This window comes from Muntiacus reevesi, chromosome 14 (genome assembly GCF_963930625.1).
Source record: "Muntiacus reevesi chromosome 14, mMunRee1.1, whole genome shotgun sequence".
NCBI lineage: Eukaryota > Metazoa > Chordata > Mammalia > Artiodactyla > Cervidae > Muntiacus > Muntiacus reevesi.
Genome location: NC_089262.1, coordinates 61,402,140 through 61,423,166, shown reverse-complemented (window position 1 = coordinate 61,423,166; position 21,027 = coordinate 61,402,140). Strand labels below are relative to the sequence as shown.

Below are 21,027 nucleotides of genomic sequence, written 5' to 3'. Positions count from 1 at the left end.
GGGTTCTGTTCTCTTCCTGACTCTGCTGTTGCTTAATTTATGCCCAGTAACGTGGTAGAATGTATCTTGAGTCCTAGTGCATGATAGGGAGGTACTGAGAATGGACCCATGTTGCGTGACAAGTAAGTTAATCTGTAATTTTGTCCTTTTTTTTTTTTGCTCAATTGTGTAGGAATCTGCACTAGAGCCTATGAATGGTGAGATAATAGATGATACTCTTAAGACTTCACTCGTAACAGAAGAGGAGGACTCCACTAGTGAAGTTTTAGATGAAGAATTAAAATTGCAGTCTTTTAGTTCCAATGAAGACTCTGCGAATCTTGCTCCACTGGTGGTAGACTCTTCACAGCCCCTTGAGGGGGCACAGGATAAGGTAATAGAAAAATAACCTAACTTTTTATAGTTACAGTGTCCAGCCTTGGTGACTCAGCTGGGGCAGTGTAAGATATATATTTTCCTCTACTTTAATGTGTACAGTCCTTTAGGAAAAATAAATTATACTACATTGGATATTTTGAGCAGATGCGATCAGTAATATAAATTCAAATCTTTGTAACTTCATTCATATCTGACTTATGATAACAACATGAGTTTTACTTTGTAGATTTAGGAAATGCTTAGAAAAATGGATAAAGCATTGTTTACCTAAATATTTGGAGATGGCAACCTACTCCAGTATTCTTGTCTGGAGAATTTCATGAACATAGGAACCTGGAGGGCTACAGACCGTGGGGTCACTAGGTGTCAGTGCGGCTGAGTGACTAACGTGCCTAAATATTATTCACCAGGTGGCGCTAGTGGTAAAGAACCCAGTTGCCAGTGCAGGAGACATGAGGCCTGGGTGACTCTTTCCCGACCCCTGGGTCGGGAAATTGCCCTGGAGGAGGGAGTGGCAGCCCACTCCAGGATTCTTGCCTGGAGAATCCCATGGACAGAGGAGCCTGGTGGACCTACAGTACATAGGGTCACAAAGAGTCGGACTCAACTGAGGCGACTTAGCAGGCATGCACGCAAATATTTGAATTACCTATTGCTGGTCTGTGACCAGTACAGTCATTTAATTTGTTTTAATTAGAGAGATTGATTAGTGGGGGAAAGTTGATGTAATATTTTAAAGAAATATTTTTATTGAAATATAGTTGATGTACAGCATTAATTTCATGTGTACTACATAGTGATTTGATTTTCCACATGTTATAAAATCATCACCTAAATGTCAAATGTAAGTCTTAACTCTCTGTCCCCATACAAAATTATTACAATATTATTGACACATTCCTTATGCTGTATATTACATCCCTGTGGTTTGGTTTATAACTGGAAGTTTGTGCCTCTTAATCCCCTTTACCTGTGTCTGTCCCCTCGCTCCCTCCCCTCTGGCAACGACCCATTTGGTCTCCTAATCTGAGTCTGTTTTCATTTTATTTTGTCTTTTAGATTCCACATATAAATGAGATCATATGGGTTTTGTCTTTGCTTATTTCACTTGGCATAATACCATGTAGATCCATCTGTGTTGTTACAAATGACAAGATTTCATTCCTTTTTTTATACTCCTGTGTGTGTGTGTATGTCACATCTGAAAGGACATTTAATTTCTAGTTTTGAATATCCAATTTAAGTCTAAAAAACTCTTATATAGCATTATTTTATTGGTGTCTCATGTAATTACCTGAGTAGAATTTTCACTGCCTTCCTGCCTGCTAAGTCCATTTAGTTGCGTCCGACTCTTTGAGACACTATGGACCGTAGCCCATTGGGCTCCTCGGATCATGGGATTCTCCAGGCAAGCACATTGGAGTGGGTTGCCAGGCCTTCTTCCAGATCTTCCTGACCCAGGGATCGAACCCGCATCTCTTACATCTCCTGCACAGGCTGGTGTGGTCTTCACGGCTAGCACCACCTGGGCAACCCCACCTATCAACTAATAGTCAAACCCAGTGGGTAGCACAGTGAAAAGTCCCAGGATACTTGGTTCTGGCTCCAGTAACACCAAGAAACTAAACACTTGAGTTGATTCACGGTTTTAAAGAATCTTGGTGGATAGTTTAAGAGCCTTAAATACTTTTTGAGGTAAAATCATTACTTTTATTATATCTTTAGAGCAAGCACTTAATGAATACAAAGTATCATGTAAGACAGTTTTTAAGAAATTGAGCTATTTTCAGAGAATATGTGCACATGATTGACAAAAGTAGTGAGTCCTGAATTCTTTAAAATGTGGTTCAGGGAAAATAAAATAAAATAAAATGTGGTTCAGGGTCTTTGCATATTAGTGCCTGAGAATAATTTATGTAAGAGCTTGATTACAAACGTTGTTCACTGGATTTTTTGTTTTTAGATTTCACATGCCACTGACTCAGAAACATTGCTAGACGAAGGTCCATCTGATGACAAGGGGCGCACCGAAGAGAAGCTGCCTCTGGTTTCAAGGAAGAAAGCACATTTTGGGAGTTCAGACAGTGTGGCTACTATCCCAAATGAAGAAAGGTCCGACAGTGCTTTTCCAAACTCTGTGATTGCTGAATTTTCTGAGGAATCGATCCCTGAAAACGTGTCGCCCAACACTACTGCCTCATTGGAAGATCAGGGTGAGGAGGGGGTGGCCGAGCCCCAGGAATCATCTGCAGCTCTGCCTCAGAGCTCTCTGATAGAGGTTGAACTTGAAGATGTGCCGTTTTCACAGAATGCAGGACAGAAGAACCTGTCAGAGGAGCAGTCTGAAGCGTCTTCTGAGCAGCTGGATCAGTTGACACAGTCAACAGAGAAGACGGTGGACAGTAGCTCCGAGGAGATAGAAGTGGAGGTTCCTGTGGTTGACAGGCGGAATTTAAGGAGAAAGGCCAAAGGGCACAAGGGGCCTGCAAAGAAGAAAGCCAAGCTGACCTGAGTGAGGAAGACGTGCAGATGATAAAACCTCTTCTTTGCAATCAAGTTGTTGTTTTTACAATATGGCGATGAATAAATGGCATGGGGCCCAGGACAAAAATTCCAAATTTTCAAGTTGAACTTATTTATGATGCTGCTTTCCCTCCCTGGTAGATCCTAGGATTCACTGTTCTTTTTAATTTTTCAGGCTATATTTGTGTAAATACAGTTTTTTTTATTTCTATTAACCATGTTTCGATTTTGGAAGCCAGATCATACTATATTTTCTTTAGCAGTTGGAGATACCTGACCATTATAATTTCAGAAAATAGAAATTTAAAAACTATGAAAGTAGTAGGGCTTCCATCAGTTGTAAGGATCCCAGATATCTTTTATACTAAGGGTTTTAATAGTAATCTTGGTGAAGGTTCTAGAAGTTTTATCTTAAATTTTGAAACTAATCATGATTTTTTTAAATGTAGGCATGATTAAACAAAAATGTCAGTAAATTAGGGTCAAAGTAATTTCAACCAATTGAGAGCACAGATTCAGAAATTTATGGTCAAAGGTTTACGAAGGTGGTATTTTTGATCTCTTAGTTGCAGGTGCAGTTTCTTCCTCTGACTTCTGTATCTGTTGAAAAATACAAACATAATCTGTTTCCACTTCACTCTTGATAATATCTGATGTTAACAGTACTGCTCAGGATTTAACTCTAGTGTGTAGGCACTAGCATAATTATTTAAAATTTCTTTTGAAGCTGGGGGTTGTATTTTGGTTCTCACCCGATTAACATGTATACTTCAGAAGTATGAGAACCCTTCCTAAAGGGTTCTCCTTAATCCTGACACTGCCTTTATTCTAGAATCTTGTTTATATTCCCCTCAGCTTTTGTCCACTTCCCTAACTGACGGAGTGATTCCTGTCAAAAGATCTCTCTGCCTGCCTTCCAGCTTGTGCCCTTGGCTTCCATTTTTGGTAAGTTTAGAACTGCGCCCCAGTCTTAGGCCTAGATGGCAGGAGTAAGTGGCCCCGGGAGCCGTAGTTGCAAGAGTCTTGTCCCTTTGAGCTTGCTCACTCTTGATTTGTTCTGTGCAGAGAAGTGACACGCTAACCTATGTAGACATTGTGTGGCCACAGCAAAGGCCTTTGCCTGGGAAAACTAGAAACAAAAAATTGAAAAACACCCTAAATTGTTTATTTTTGTATAGTAATTTATTTAAAAGTGAACAAAATGGTCATTCAAATCCAAAGAGAATCTTAAAATAGTCCTATTCTTTGAAAGTATTATGTGTGCTCAGATTTTCATTTGAGAATGCTTTGAGACTATTTAGATTGCTTTTAAAACTGCTTGGTCCTTACATGAAAAAAAAATGTGTTATGATTTCGTGTCATTATTTGAGGAGTTAAGGATTGATGTTGAAGGTTTATTCAGTCTATAGTCAGGTGATACTAAATTTTATTTTGGACTGTTGGCATTTTAGGAAGATTTAAAGTTGAGGTAAAATCGTTAGTAGGCAAAATAGCAAACCCTCCTTACTCATGTAAAAATTTAAATACTGTGTCCCCTACATTTTCTTTCATTATGTTCAGAGTTAGCCTAGATTATTCCATTCTAAATGAAAATGAAGCACTTTGGCCATTTGTTTTCTTAACAAATGCTAGTCAAGTGAAATGATAAGTGACTAATACTAGTGTATGTATTGAATGTTTATGCTGTTTTATACATTTTGTGAGAAATTTTTGTTAATACCACAGTTAGGGAAATAGATTCAGTAAATTCTTAATTAAACCTTTCCATTGTTAATTTCTTAAAACAGATTTAAAAACCTAACATTTACTTTTTTACTTGGATTCTTCTTTGTTCTTTAAAATACTTTTCTTTAACAAGATATAGTTTAAGACTGAGCTCACTGACATCTTCTGATGTGTGAATATAGTTGCTGAGTTTACAGAAAAGAAATGGATATTCATATGTGATCACTAAGGACTCACTATATAAATTTATACTTAAATTTGTTTGGCTTATTCTTAAACCATAAGCGCATTTTAATCAAGTTTCAAAGCTTTTTGTTCACACAAGTAAAATTTTGTCACATATTATCTCTGACAGAAAATGTTATTTTGGAGTTTATAGGTAGCAGAAGGAAAAAGTTAAATCGCATGGAAAAAATCTAACTCATATGGAAAAAATCTAACTTTCATGTTCAGTAGCAATGAGTTCTATGCTCAGTGAGTGAGTATAGAATTTATAACAAAATTTATCCTCAGTTAGGACTCTAAATAAAACTTAATAAAATTACTTGTACTTTTTGCAAAAGGCATTAGAAAAACAGAATTACAGAGGACTGAAATCTGATTTCAACCAGATAGTTGAGTGTCCAGTCACATTCTATAGTTCTTTGTGAACTGCTTTTTTTCTGTTTAGAAGTCTTATTTGTGGAGAAGGGAGTTCACTGCAGTTTGTGTAAATACATATATATTTCCTTGTGTAATATAAAGCAGACAGTTATTAGCAATGTTTTAGTCCTACTTTCAAGTTTATTCAGTTGCTAGACATCACAGAAATATATTGAAGAGTTTATTATAAAGTTCCTCTACAACTTTGAAGTGAGAGGGTCTATTATGATTTTTTTATAAAATCAAAAATAGCATGACAGAATGTCAATCTTCTACTACTTACAATGTGTCTATATTCATGGTGTTTCCACTCAGTGCAGAGAATTATCATGGCAAGGAGAAAAACTACTAGTGATTAATGGTTCACTTTTAGCTGACCACCAGAACACCACCTAAAATGGTTTCAGTGACTTTAGAAAAATGTTTTGAAAGTTTATGATTGCATCAAGTTGAGCGTTTATCTGGTACCTAAATATATGCTCTTACATTCTGCTTTACCCTTAGGGATTACCTTCTAAGGTTTGGTCACACCAGCAAACTGAGACAGATCTTAATGTAAATAAAGAATTTATACTAACATTACTCATCTGTTTAACAGTATTTTAGAAATTTCTGCCTTGTTTGTCCACTAGTAGCAATACTGTGTTTAAAGTGTTAATCCAGTCTTTCATGGGTGTGATTAGTTAGTAATGTTTATGCTTCTGTTCACATACTTAGTATCAAGCTTTATTTGTACAAGATAGTTAACTTGCTTATTTTTGGTTGTGAAAAATAAGCAAACTTCAGCTCTGTATCCAGTGCTTACCTTTAGTTGATTTTGTTTCACCCTCCAAAACTTGTCACTCACTCATTCCCCATTTCTATTAGTGGCAAAATCATTTGTTAAAATCTGATTGTAAGGTAGGTTCCACTTATGTTATCCTGAAGTAATTGTATCATACTGGATAGTCATTCCCAAGAAACTATCCTTTCTTTTCCTAAGTATTTGTGTGTTCCAAAACTTCTATCTACTGTTTATAGAACTTAGGAAAGATGTTACATTATTCAGAATAGCAAGACTTACTCAAGTACTTGTTTATTTTCTTGGTAGTTTTTTTTTTTTTTTTTTTTTCAATTTTAACAGTAGTAACTAAACCTATATTTTGTGATTGTCTATGTTTTGAAATTCTTTCCCTTTTCCCTTATTTCATTGGTGAAGATGTGTTTATAGATACTGGATTTGTTTACACTGATTTTGTTAAAGCCACAATTAATCACATTGGTTGTACTTTCAAGACAGACTTTAAAAAAAAAATAAACAGAATTGAAAACAATTAACGTGATTATAAATTAATACAATATATAAACACCCTAAAGCTCAGTCACAAACATACTCAGATCACAGATGTGCTTTTGACTAAAACATGACCTTCTTAATGTAATCTAAGTAACTGCAAACATATTTATTTCCCTTTAAGGGCATTAGTGCAGTCTTTTTACCATTCTAAAAATATAAATATACTACCCTAAGTTTAGAATATAGAAAATGCTAAAAGTATAAACATTTTGGTTTATTTTTTTCATGTGTCTTGAGTAGAAAATATAGTTCGAAGTATATGGCATTATATATGATGAATGAGAAGGGGAAAATGTTTAAGATACTAATTCCCTGACTTACTATTGTTCTTTTGAGCTTTATAGTGTAACTGTGCCATTTCTTGTACACTTTTAAAGTATTTGAATTAAAATGTGTTAATGCTACATTTCTTTGGAGTACTATCTACAGTGAGGAGGAGAAGACCTAAGGTAAGGTCTTAGACGTGACAGTTTCTTGGCCTATTCTTCACATTTAAGTGTGCACTAACCTTTATGATAAAAGGTATTTTCAACTACACTGGCTTTTCCTTTTTTTAAATGACAGGTCTGCACTGCGTAGTACCATTCATTAATGCAAATACTGTTGAAGTAAGATATTTCTATAATTGATTTTTTAATCATTTGATTTTTATGAACATTTAAACGCAACACAGATGCAAAAGACCAATTTGTAAAATGAGATCATTTTAATGTTGGCTTTTTTCTTTTTTAAAACAGAATAAATAGTTTTCTTTGACTGAAGACAATATGTAAGGTTGATTGGTAGTATTCAGAAATATCAGAGTAATGGTTTCCCGATTGGTGTGTAGTCTTCAGTAATTATAAGGAGTTATTTGTATGTAACTGCTGTCAAACCAGTAAGACTGCATTTATGCATCCATCATTTTCAGGATTATTGGTAACCTGGGCATATTTTCCTAAGGGAAACAAAACAGAACAATTAGAGATGTTAGCTAATAAAAAAGAATACATACGATCTTTGCTTAAAATATTTACAGTCACCACTTTAAGAAAGAAAAAAGTGAACAACAGTAGTATTACATGTGATTTTATAAAACAAAATCACTTAACATGCCTTTGTGGGTTGACCCTAGCACCGCTCCTTTTCCACACAATTCTTACTGGAAAAAGTATCAAGTATTATTAACTAGGTTTCAAATCAACTTAACAACCTATTTTGTTTTTGTATTCCAATACAAAGTGGCAGCCTGCAGGCTGCAGTTTACTGGCACCCGGTCTATACCACGAACAAGGTAGGAAATCATCCAAGTTTTCAAATCCATTAGCAAAACCTCCAGAAGTGATCCTTCTAAGTTTTCAAAAATTTTTCCCTCAACCACAGAAAGAGAAAACTATCTTGGTTCTTTCCTCTGACCTAGCATTATACAGACACAAAAACCCGACTAAGATAACAGAAAAATAAAGCAAAATATCTTACTTAAAAACACAGAAAAGATAATCCTAAATTAAACTTGGACAAGTTGAATCATTTGAATATTAAAAGAATAATGCATCATGATCAAGGAAGGTACATTCTAGAAATACATTATGGTTTATTACTAGGAAGACTATTAATACATCAATTAATTCCATAAATATTTCAGAGGAAAAAGTATGATCACCTTCACAGATGCCAAAAAAGCATTTGTTAAAACTTCAATATTAATTTTGGGTAAAAACTATTGAAAAAGAACGAAATAAAAATATACTTTCTCAGCATAATACTATGGCCAATCACTAGCCAAAAAAAAGGCTTAGTTTTATTAACCTATTTTAAAATCGTCAACGTGAAGTACGTGTCAATGACTCATATGAAGATTCAATCAATAAGCTATACACTGTATTCTTCCCTTTCAAAGAACATTAAAGTTTAGAAATACCTGGGTACTGAAAGCAGAAAACTAAGAAAATGAGGAAAAAAGAATTTAAAATTGTTATATATATTTTAGTTTGTAATTGTCACTTAAGTAATATAGCTACATGTTTGCTGTATGCCTCCCTTCCCCCGTTTGTAGTTAATTTCTTTTCTTCCAGTATTTTCAATTGTAACTTCCCATCTTTTCTAATAATACCTTTTAAAATAAAAAGCAACCAAAAATATCTAGCAATGTAGTTTATATAACTGAAATCAGTAAACTAAATTAAGAACATTCACGTTTTCTAAATCTTATTCACATCAAGTTTAACTACATTAAAATCTGCTGCATACTTCATGTCAACTTAAAAACATCTATTTTAGGATTATAACACCAAGAATCCCATATTCAAATGGGACTTACCCCAGATGACTTTGCCTCCTTGTGTTACAAGGCCCAACTCGCTCACATTCACCTCAATGACGGTTCCTTTGGTAATAACACCCAAAGTTGTATACAGTGGGGATGAGGGATTCTTCTTTACACCAAGTATTGGCAAGCAAAAGGTGGCTTTCAGTTCAGGATGTGTTACATGAGCCTTCTTGAAACGTAATCCCTAGTAAGCCAAACACAAGAATTAAAGTTCTGAGTTAAAGATGTTAATGAAGAATATTGATTCTTTTTGCTTATCTTTTCCAATCATCTCCCCACCCTGCTTCAAAAAGGATTGAATATTATCTCATCTTAAGGCACTGGAGAAAATACAATTAATTCTACAGACAACATATCTGACAGTTACAGAAAAATATGTGAGGAAAAACTCAAACCCTAAAAAATTTTCACCACGGAACAGCGGTCCAGTTGTCTATACTTCCCGAGGGCTCGCGGCATGCCAGGCCCTGTGCCAGAGCTCACAGGCAGTGCATTCCAGCATGACAGCCTCAACAACTCCCGCTACTTTTTTTAAAAAAGGATAAAACAAGGACCAGCAGGTTAAATAACTTGTTTCCAGGCTAAATAGTGTGAGGATGGAATCAAACTTAAGTATCTCGATTCCAAGTCTTTATATACCTCAGCCACCTTCCTTGGTGAAAAAGACTGTCAGCTCTCTGCATTGATGGTTAATACTGGTCAAAAACTGCAGACCGCCAAGAGAAGTTTCTGTTACAGAGACCAGATTCCCCTAGTCACCTAGAGCCGTAGACAACATGTAAATAAATGGGCATGGCTATATTCCAATAGAAGTTTATAGAAGCAGGCTGTTAGGCAACATTTTAATTCATTGAAAATGATTCAGGTTGAGAGAGTAATACTGCCGACTTTCCCCTCTGATTCTTTGTTTTTCTAAGCAGGCTGGTGTCTAGTTGGGAGATGAATTCATTCTGTTTAAAGGCATTCTGCAAAAATATATTAGGGGAGGAGACAAGGAGATTGGGTTTGGCCATTACCGCTGTCAACAGAAATTGAAGGCCCATTTTAATACTCTCTTTGTCAATGACTACATATTAATTAAATATTTTCAAAGGCACTGATACTTCTCTTACTAAACTGGAATTGATCCTTGAAAAAACAATTCTCCAATTTTCTAACTGTTCTCAAAGACAAGTGTCAGGCATATAGTAGATCACTTGATGAATGAGTAAAATGACTGTGTGGAAATGAAGATTCTAATTTTTTTTTTTTTTTTGCCACACCATGTAGCTTGTGGGATTTCAGTTCCCCAACCAGGGATCAAACCTGTGTCCCCTGCATTGCAAGCACCAAGTCTTAACCACTGGACGTCCAGGGAAGTCTCTGTCAAGTTTACAAGTCCAGATTCACTGACAATCTCTGTAATGAGAATTCTTTTTCATTTCAAATCTCCTACGAAGCCAAAGATTCTTGACAGTAGTGAAAAACTGTTAAATAATACCTATCATCAGCTTAAAAACAGCCTAAAAATATCTTTCAACCTGTTTTTTTTAATATCAGTATTAGGAATTTTAGGAAATTGTCAAGTACTTTATCTGGCTTACCACAGGAACTGATCTTTAAGCCATTGCACTCTAACAGGGTCTTACCATTGGCCTAATGAATCTTTCATACTTAGGTGGTTTTCGAGTAAAGCCATCTCCAACAAAGCAGACTTTAGTAACCATCCTCTTCCAGGCTTTCTTCTTTCTCTTTCCTGTTCGAATAACTTTTAATACTTCTGTTTCTCCCTGGGCACGAACTTTGGGCAGAGGGACCTCCCATTTTCCCTAAAACAGATCACAATTAAAACTTATATTGTTAGTGAAAGAGAATGAGAATAAAAAGTCTAGTATTTTTTAGTTGTACAAAGTTGTAGACTTACTTTTTTTGCTTTAGCAACAGTATTTTGGTTTAAGCAACGATATTTTGGTTCAATTGTTTTCTAGAGATCTACATTGTGTCCTCAAACAAGCCTGAAATGAATTGGAACTAGTTAAGTTTACTGCTAAATAGTTCATAGTGTAAAACTGGAAGACTGTCTCCATCTCTTCTCTCTATACTTCTACCCTGAATGGATTTTTAGATAATATTATTGGTAAGACAAATCACCACTCCATATTTTGTACCTCCTTAGAATGTAGATTCTGTGAGGGGAAAAAAAATGGAAGCAGCGCAAGGCAGCAGAAAGAATTCTGGACCTATGTATGAAGGACAAACCCTACAGCATTTCATAAATAAGTGCCTGTGAAAACTGATTCACAAAACTGGACTCCAGTCTCATCTGTAAAATGTAGAGGTTAAGTAGATAATCTCTAAAATTTGGTGCTGAAGTTCTACCATTCCAATTTTGATACATACCAAAAAAAGTAAGATTTTACAGATCAAATCTGGAGACTGTCAGTTCTTTAAATACAGATAGTGCATATTCTGTGGCTACCTAGATTTGTCACTGTATCCATAGGTGTTTAAAAATAGTATTTATGTCTTTCCCTTAGCTTCTAGCAAAAGGTAATCGAATTTGACACTAAGGGCAAGCCAGAAACTTTTTTTTTTCTTTTTAATTTCTGAATTTTTATCTGAGTCAAATCACTTAGTATGCTTTCCACTATGCTACTTTTTAACCAGTTTTGGCATTGCAAAGCAACAAAAACAAGAAGAAGTTGTATCCCTGTCTACAACACCACAACATTAGGAGTTGTCAAGTATAAGCAGCTGTTTTAAATAATTTCTTTTTTCTGCCCATGATGTGCGGGATCTTAGTTCCCTGACCAGGGACTGAACTTGTGCCCCTTGCAGTGGAAGTTCAGAGTCCTAACCACTGGATCGGCAAGAAATTACCTTAAGTAATTTTTGGAAACTAAAGATGCATGACATTCTTTAAAAAAAAAAAGAAAAATTAAATCCTGCTGAATGTTCTCGTGGTAAGAAAGCAAACCTTTTTTTATTACTAAAACATTTTATATGAAAGACTTCAACATCTAAATAATGGTAACAGTTGGACTTTATTTTTCCATTTAACTGAAGAAACTAAGAACCTCAAATATGAATTTAAGTAATTCTCCTGAACAACAACAACAAAATAAAGACCAGTTTTTTACTGCTTACCGCTTTCTCTTTTCGTTTCTGTTTAATCATATTGGAAAGTACTTTAGCTCGAGACTGTCCCTCTCGGTCCAGTAGATATGCAGGTACTGCTCCTTGTGGAGTCTTTTCATCATTCTTCTGTTTGGTGTTTCTCTTTTCATGCATCTTAATACTACCAAGAATGAGGAAGACAAGATTATCAGTTTTAACAACTAATACTCAAAAGACATTAACTTGGTACAACAAATAAACGGTACTTACGTCTTTTTCATTTGTATTTTCTCAGCATGGCGCTGTTTATGGTAGAGCTTAGCTTTCAGACCAATCATCTTTTTTGCCTTCTTTGAACGTTCATGAGCCTCTCGACCTTCCTTCTTTCTCTTTTTCTCATGGTAATCCAAACGATATCCGTACCGCTTACGGTGTAACTCGATATATTCATTTTGTGGCTATAACGATGCAAGAAGTGTTAACTTTAATTTAAAAAAACCTGACAATTATTTTAAAATACTTTCTTGTGAGCAGCATGTGAAGTATAGATTGTCATATATCATCCACTGCTCACTTGATTAAATAACTCTTGCCCCGTTAAGTCTAATCATGTGATGTAAGTTGAATACATTTTAATCCTGTATGACACAAGGTGTCAGGATTTACTTCAGTAATAAACTCAGTGAAAGTTACTGTTCATTGAAGAGAACTGTCCAAAACCCACTAGACCACAAAGGAGACGATCTGATTCTAGAATTGCTCTTTTCTGAACATCAATATCTAGTTTTTCAATATAATCATCATTCATACTTATTTAAAATTTTTTTAATTTATCCACTTTTATTAAAGTATAATTTACATACATACAAAGATATGTGCATGTAGGTAAGGAGTTGTAAGTTTTCACAAGCTATACCACAGAGCTGTGGTTACAGCTCTGTAACCACAGTCAAAATTAAGAATATTTCCAACACCCCAGAAAGTTGTGTCACTTTGAAGTAAATCATCTTTTTCCACCTCCAACCTGGCATCTGTTGTTCTAGTTTTGCCTTTCCCAGAATGAAAAGTAAATGGAATCCGCAGTATGCAGCCCTTTGCATCTAACTTTCACTTAGCAAAAGGCTTTTGAGATTCCCCTACATTGCTGTATGAATCCATACTTCAATTCTTTTGATAAGTAGTCATTTTATTTTTACCACCGTTTGTTTACTCATTTACCAGTTGACGAATATTTAGCTTGTTTCCAGTTTTTGGTGAATAAACGTGTACCAGTCTTTGTTCCGACATATGCCAAACTGTTTTCAAGGTGGCTGTACTATTTTTCATTTCATTAGTAATGTATGGGATCCTCTTTTGCTTCTTAAGCTTGCCTGTTTGCCTTCCATATGCCAGTTTTATTTATAAACGTGTGGCCCCAGTCTAGTGAAGTCGCTCAGTCGTGTCCAATTCTTTGCGATCCGTGCACTGTAGCCCACCAGGCTCCTCCGTCCATGGGATTCTCCAGGCAAGAATACTGGAGTGGGTTGCCATTTCCTTCCGGGATCTTCCCGACTCAGGGATCGAACCCAGGCCTCACCATTTGCAGGCAGACGCTTTAACCTCTGAGCCACCAGGGAAGCCCGTTAATTTGTATTTTAAGATTACAAAAATAAAACAATGGTGTGAGGCCAACTCCAACAACACGGAAAATAATTCTAAGTGTAACAATCAACAAGATACTTTGTATTGTGTGGTGTTTTCAACTGCTATCACATAAATTTGGCATCAACCCTGAAAAGGATATGTAGATTTGACACTTTGCAGAGAAACACAGATTAGGTATTTAGTAGAAAGACAAAAGATCTGGCAGTCAGATATCTAGGTTATAAATCCAGCTGCTTGGCCGTGGGCAGGGCATACCTTCAGTTTCCTCGGCCGAGATGAGGACTGATGCGGGATTAAAGATGAGTGTACAGAGTTATCACTAGGATCTGGAACTGATGGCCACACAACTTTAGGTGAAGTCAGGAATTCAGCAGAGTGAAACCTGTCTGACTCCAAAAGCCTGTACTCAGGCAAATACTCCACTCCACCGACCAAAAGTGAGGTTATTTTGACTCCAGGGTATAAATGTGAGAGCTGGACCATAAAGAAGGCTAAACGCCGAAGAATTAATGGTTTTCAACTGTGGTGTTGGAGAGTCTCTTGGATAGCAAGGAGACCCAACCAGTCCATCCTAAAGGAAATCAGTCCTGAATATTCACTGTAAAGACTGATGCTGAAGCTGGAATCCCATACTTTGGCCACCTGATGCGAAGAACGGACTCATTGGAAAAGATCCTGATGCTGGGAAAGATTGAAGGCAGGAGGAGAAGAGGGCGACAGAGGACGATACGGTTGGATGGCATCGCCGACTCAAGGGGAAGGAATTTGACCAAGCTCCAGGAGTTGGTGAAGGACAGGGAAGCCTGGCGAGCTGCAGTCCACCGGGTCGCAAAGAGTCGAACACGACTGAGCAAGAGCGCACCCTACGGAGTCCACCCTCATTCCCTCAGCAGCACCTTACTTCCGCCTATCACCCCTCACCGCCAGGCCCAGCGCCTATGGGACCCCAGACCCCGACACCTCCGACGCCGTAGGTCCCGAGCGCCCGAGGCGACCTCCTCACCATGGTGACGGCTGCCGAGCCGCCGGGTGCAGTCTCCGCGGCGCGAAGGTCTCAATTTTCGGCTCTCAAAGACCCACGAGCCGACTCCGCGCCACCCGCTACAGGAAAGGGTCTCTTCTAACTCGACGGACTCCAGAAAAACCGCGACGCAACCGTTCCGAGCTTCCTTTCTCCACTTTCAGCTAAGAGGGCGGAAGTTGCTAGCCGGCAGCCTTTGAGTGGGGCGCTGCCGGAAGTGTCGAAGTGCGGCGCCGACGGAGGCAAAACGAAACAGATTTAGGTTCAGCTCACCGGTAGGGCGTCCTCGGAGACAGAGCGTAGCGACGTAAAGCCTTTGCACTCTTGGTTGCAGCCGGCACCTCGGCTCTCACCAGCGGTTCGGGAAAAAGACGGCCTCCGAATGCGACCGAGTGCCGGGTAGGTACCGGGCCGCGCCGTGCGGCTCCCGCGTGCCTTGATCCACGCAGTTCACTGGAGGCCTTCTAGGATGCTGCAGCCAGGCAGACCCGAGAACCTCAATCTCTCGCCCCCTCACCTCGGTGTTCGCCCAGGTGTAGGCCTTTCTTTCCCTCTGACGAGAGTGACTAGTCTTTATTTCTGTCACCTTGTGTAATGTGTGCACGATTGAGAAGGATGCGGAGGCATGAAAACTTACTGTAGAGGAAAGTAAAATTACTGGGCCTTAATGACTGCCAGAAAAGAAAGACAGCGTCCTGTTTTTTCGGACTAATTTCTGAAATTCCTGAGGCCTTTTGGTGCACAGGGCGGTGTGAATTTGCATTTCGTCGTTCCCTAGTGGTACCGAAGAAAGCTGTCCGTTTTACCCTTTAAAGCACGGTCGCTGAAATTTCTTTAATTACTTCTGGAAAGTTATTCAGTTATTCGTCTCCCAAAGTCTTAGAGCATGGATTTGAGGCAGCTTTTTTAAGCCTTCATCTTCTAATGTGACTTATTTTCTTTAGAACCTGAACTCATTCTAATTAGCATTTGTATATTTCCAAGTGCAGTAAATTATGTAGACTCTTAAGTGGGATACATTTACCCCTGGTATTGCCTTCTCCACCTGATTCAGGTCACTGTTATATTGAGGCCTTCCATGAGTTCCTTGGGCTTCCCTGGTAGCTCAGCTGGTAAAGAATCTGCCTGCAATGCAGGAGATCCCAGTTGTATTCCTGGGTCGGGAAGATCCCCTGGATAAAGAATAGTCTACACACTACGTTTTCTTGGGCTTCGCTGGTGGCTCAGTCGATGAAAAATCCACCTGCAATGCGGTAGACCTGGGTTCGATCCCTGGGTTGGGAAGATCCCCTGGAGGAGGGCATGGCAACCCACTCCAGTATTCTGGCCTGGAGAATCCCCATGGACAGAGGAGCCTGGCGGACTACAGTCCATGGAGTTGCAAAGAGTCAGACACGACTGAGCGACTCAGCACAGCCCAGCATATGAGCTCCTTATTTACAGTTACTGCTGCCTCAGTTCCCCTTTCCTGCTTAATTCTTTGCTGTAGCACCTGTCACCATAGGAGATGCTGTGTTTTATTCCTTTTGTTTCTTGTTTGTGTCCACTGATAAGGATAGAGACAGCATGAAGCAGGGATTGTCGTTTTTTTGCTCACTACTTTTAACCCCATTACCTCGAAGACAGTCGTAGACAATAAATTCTTGTTAATTGAATTGAATTCTCATGTGGATCGTGTGATGTGATAGATGAAAAGACAGGCTCAGAGATGTGAAGTTAGTCATTAAAGATGATAGAAGACTTGGGATTCAGGCAAGTCCTCTCTCTGACTAAAGTCCGGTTGGCTTTTTCCCACAAGTGAAAAGCCCACTTGACATTTCTAGTATAATTGAAAGTTTATGGAGAGTTTTTAAAAGGCTTTTTTGATGTGTAATAATTGTGGCACGAAGACAAATGTGTACTGTAGATGAACGATCTTAGTGAATTCTTCAAAACCTGAATATACCCATATAAGCAGCTCCCAAATCAAGAAATGACCTGCATATGAGAAGCCCTCCTCATGCCTTTTTCACTTCTAAGAGTACCTACTATCCTGACTTCGAACAGAATGGATTAGTTTTGTCTTTTAAATTGACTGATTGGAATCATACAGTATAAACTTTTATGTGTTGGTTTCTTTTGCTTGCTGCTAGTTCATGGAAGTATTTAATAGGTTTGTTTAAATTGTGAACTCCTGATATTTTTTTTTTTTCATTTGTATTTCTCAAAGCCATATGCCCTTTTCCCTTCTGAATCGGAAATAGAAAATATTTTAGATGTTAAGCAATAGTCACATCTTGATTTGTGTGAAGAAAAGGAGGCAAAGTTGTTGCTATGTTGTTTATCATGTGTTCTTACTTTCACCTGGGATTGTGGGATAGAAATGGCCTAATCATGTTAGCAAAAAGCTCTCTTAAAAAAATTTCTTCCTATCTAACTGGCAGTAGCCAAGAAGGGTATCATCACTACTTTGGTGCATCTCCCAAAAGTATATACTAGATACACACTCTTTACATTTTCGTTGTCAGAAGCTTGTATGATACTGTGATAGTATTTATTGGTATAGATAAGGTTAGAAGAATGAGCCAGGAGGAAGTGAGAGCTGCTTTGTAAATTGACATGTTAAAGAGGAGGAACAGGTACAGTAGTAAAAGCCATGCAGAAGGTGTTATGAAGGAAATGTTTGTTGTTTTGATATGCAGGATTGTTAAAGGTCACAATTTTCCTGAGGCTGGGGATCTTGTGTTACCCATTGTCATCTTTCCAATAGCCAGTTCCTTGTGTTGCTTCACTAAATGTTAGTAGAACAAGGAATTGGAAGGTACTTTTCCAGTTGACCTTTAAGGGTATCTTTATATACTGAGCATTTTTTTCTAGCAAGCTTTTTTTTTTTTTTGCCAAGCTTTTTTCTTGAATGAAGTTAAATGCTAGATGAATTTTAAAAACTTAGATAAATAGCTCATCTTAGAACTTGTGACGTAAATCTTGTGGTAGAAACAAGTGTTTAGATAGATAGCCTGAGGTGATCTAGTCAATATAAAGAGAAAAAAGCAAAAATGACAGTAGGGACTGACATTAATCAACGATGAACATATTGACCTGATTCATATTTGATACTTATATTGAATATGACACAAATCTGAATTGAAGTTTCTAATTCAGGAAAAATTACTAAGTATGGTAACAAATACCATATGCAAACAGACTATTTTAACTTGATGCTGTAGAATCTCTTTTCCTATTAATACATTACTTCATCCTCAGGAACAGCATCTTCATTTATGCTTGCATACTAATGTATTTTGTGATTGTATTTTAGTGTCCCATGATTCCTGTTTTTGTGTATTAAACCTTACAGACAAGATAGTCCACTGATTTTTTTTTTTAAATAGTCTTTGGATTTGCCAAATAGTCTTTTGTTTATAGATTGTGTAATCTGTTGATAATGTAGAATGGATATTTAGCTTTTTTCCCCTCGTTACTTCCCCTTTTCATAACATAAGGTGTCACACCTTTTACTGAGTACTTATGTTACCAAAACAAGCTTGGGTCTACGTGCATGAGCACAATCAAGTCCATCTCCTGACACAGGTTGTGGTGAAGGAAGGCGCAGTGTTTACTGCAGGGTACCAAGCAGAGCTTCCCTGGTGGCTCAGATGGTAAAGAATCTGCCTGCAATGTAGGAGACTCAGGTTTGATCCCCTGGAGAAGGGAATGGCTACGCACTCCAGTATTCTTGCCTGGAGAATTGCATGGACAGAGGTGCCTAGCATGCTAGGGGTCCCGAAACATCGGACAGGACTGAGGACTAACACACACACACAAGGAGCCTGGGTAGCTAGTGCTTAACAGGCCTCAGCTCTCCGGAGGCTTTCAAGGAAAGGTTTTAAAGAAAGGGGATTTGGGTGTGTGATCTGCTCATGGGCAGTCATTCCAGTCAGTTGGAGTCTACCTGCTTGTCGACATCGTGTAGTTAACTTCCCCCTGGTGGAAGTTTCAGTACCTGCAAAACAGCTCAAAGGACATGGTTCAGAATGGGTAGACTGTTATTTTATCGTTTGGCCGTTTTATTTCTGCACTTTCTCACTTCTCCTATTAAATTAGTTCTTTGGAACTTGGGGAAGACCTAGAGGATAAAGTTTTTCTACAGACAGCAGGCAAGTGGAGGACATGGGAGGGGTCTGTTCTGGAAGGTCCTGTAGGGCTTTGCTCGCTTACGTTTTTTTGTTTGTTTTTACTTTTTGGCCACTCCCCGTTATCCTGTGGGATCTTAGTTTCTGGTGAGGGATTGAACCTGCATCCCCTGCATTGGAAGTGCGGAGTCTTAAAAAACACTGGATCACCAAGGAAAGTGCCTCAGTTGTACTTATGTGTTGTCTAAGCCTGAGGAGGTCTGGACCTTGTATAAAGAATCATCTGATAGTACTAGTAGGAAACCATTTTCATTGAAAGTCATTGAGCCAAGAGGAAGAAGAATTTCAGTGGCAGGCCCTAAATGACTTCATAGGTCAAAAAAATGCTTGAGGCATGGTGCTAGGCTGCTGATAGAAGATCCCTCCTTTTGAGTCGGTAGTGGAGATAACGTGGAAATATCATGTTTGTCATGAGTAAATTTAAGTTCCAGGTATTATGAAAGCAGAGAGAAGGCGGTATGAAAACTTTGCAGGAGATTAGGAAAGGCTTCCAAGCTGAGGCTTGAAGGTTGAATAGAAATTTGCCAGGTGTGTGGCTTTGGGGATTTGAGGACTACTTTCAGACAGTGGCACCATTACATGCCAGGATGCGAAGGTGTCAGAGCTGGTGTTTCAGAGGAATTTTGGCTAGAGCTCCTGGAATAGAGTAGGAGTAGGAGAGTACAAAGAATGCTCAAACTACCGCACAATTGCACTCATCTCACACGCTAGTAAATTAATGCTCAAAATTCTCGAAACCAGGCTTCAGCAATACGTGAACCGTGAACTTCCAGATGTTCAAGTTGGTTTTAGAAAAGGCAGAGGAACCAGAGATTAAATTGTCCACATCTGGATCATCGAAAAAGCAAGAGAGTTCCAGAAAAACATCTATTTCTGCTTTATTGACTATGCCAAAGCCTTCAACTGTGTGGATCACAATAAACTGTGGAAAATTCTGAAAGAGATGGGAATACCAGACCACCTGGCTTGCCTCTTGAGAAACCTGTATGCAGGTCAGGAAGCAACAGTTAGAACTACACATGGAACAATAGACTGGTTCCAAATAGGAAAAGGAGTACCTCAAGGCTGTATATTGTCACCCTGCTTATTTAACTTGCATGCAGAGTACATCATGAGAAACACTGGGCTGAAAGAAGCACAAGCTGGAATCAAGATTGCCGGGAGAAATATCAATAACCTCAGATATGCAGATGACACCACCCTTATGGCAGAAAGTGAAGAGGAACTAAAAAGCCTCTTGATGAAAGTGAAAGAGGAGAGTGAAAAAGTTGGCTTAAAGCTCAACATTCAGAAAACTAAGATCATGGCATCTGGTCCCATCACTTCATGGGAAATAGATGGGGAGACAGTGGAAACAGTGTCAGATTTTATTTTTTGGGCTCCAAAATCAGTGCAGATGGTGATTGCAGCCATGAAATTAAGAGACGCTTACTCCTTGGAAGGAAAGTTATGACCAACCTAGATAGCATATTATAAAGCAGAGACATTACTTTGCCAACAAAGGTCCGTCTGGTCAAGGCTATGGTTTTTCCAGTGGTCATGTATGGATGTGAGAGTTGGACTGTGAAGAAAGCTGACCGCTGAAAAATTGATGCTTTTGAACTGTGGTGTTGGAGAAGACTCTTGAGAGTCCCTTGGACTGCAAGGAATTCCAGCCAGTCCATCCTGAAGGAGATCAGTCCTGGGTGTTCATTGGAAGGACTGATGCTGAAGCTGAAACTCCAGTACTTTGGCCACCTCATGCGAAGAGTTGACTCATTTGAAAAGACCCTGATGCTGGAAGGGATTGGGGGCAGGAGGAGAAGGGGACGACAGAGGATGAGATGGTTGAATGGCATCACCGACTCGATGGACATGAGTTTGAGTAAACTCCAGGAGTTGGTGATGGACAGGGAGGCCTGGCGTGCTGTGATTCATGGGGTTGCAAAGAGTCGGACACGACTGAGCAACTGAACTGAACTGAACTGAGGAGAGTACAAGGCTGTGAAGGTAGTTAAGGGCAAATTTGTCATATTAGAAGACTTTACAGGTTTTTAAGAAATTGACAAGATGATGGATTCAAGCAGTATTTTCCACTTAAACGATCTGAGTACTACCTTTTTAAGTCTGACAACTGAATGTCACCTGAGCCATTAATTACTTAATATTTTTCCTTAAATTGAAATTTTTGCATAAATGATCT

General features: G+C 38.5%; 3 protein-coding genes across 8 annotated transcripts in view; 2 read left to right on the top strand and 1 right to left on the bottom strand.

Moving 5' to 3' along the window:
- Positions 1-7,158, top strand: part of FAM169A (family with sequence similarity 169 member A) — a 65,259-nt gene extending 58,101 nt beyond the window's left edge. For all 4 annotated transcript variants that reach the window (XM_065905467.1, XM_065905466.1, XM_065905465.1 and 1 more), the window contains 2 exons: positions 173-373; positions 2,342-7,158. In XM_065905467.1, coding sequence (XP_065761539.1) covers positions 173-373; positions 2,342-2,890 — 750 coding nt within the window. In that variant the 3' untranslated portion in view covers positions 2,891-7,158. The remainder of the gene's footprint in view (positions 1-172; positions 374-2,341) is intronic.
- Positions 7,159-7,291: 133 nt separating this feature from the next.
- Positions 7,292-14,816, bottom strand: NSA2 (NSA2 ribosome biogenesis factor). The gene is made up of 6 exons (XM_065905469.1): positions 14,656-14,816; positions 12,279-12,466; positions 12,039-12,189; positions 10,541-10,720; positions 8,904-9,096; positions 7,292-7,541 (listed from the first exon to the last, which is right to left on the bottom strand). The coding sequence occupies exons 1-6, from the start codon at positions 14,656-14,658 to the stop codon at positions 7,474-7,476; spliced, it is 783 nt and encodes a 260-aa protein (XP_065761541.1). The 5' UTR covers positions 14,659-14,816; the 3' UTR covers positions 7,292-7,473.
- An 81-nt stretch (positions 14,817-14,897) lies between these two features.
- Positions 14,898-21,027, top strand: part of GFM2 (GTP dependent ribosome recycling factor mitochondrial 2) — a 49,434-nt gene continuing 43,304 nt past the window's right edge. For all 3 annotated transcript variants that reach the window (XR_010658982.1, XM_065905193.1, XM_065905198.1), the window contains exon 1: positions 14,898-15,072. The gene's annotated coding sequence lies outside the window, so the exon portion shown is untranslated. The remainder of the gene's footprint in view (positions 15,073-21,027) is intronic.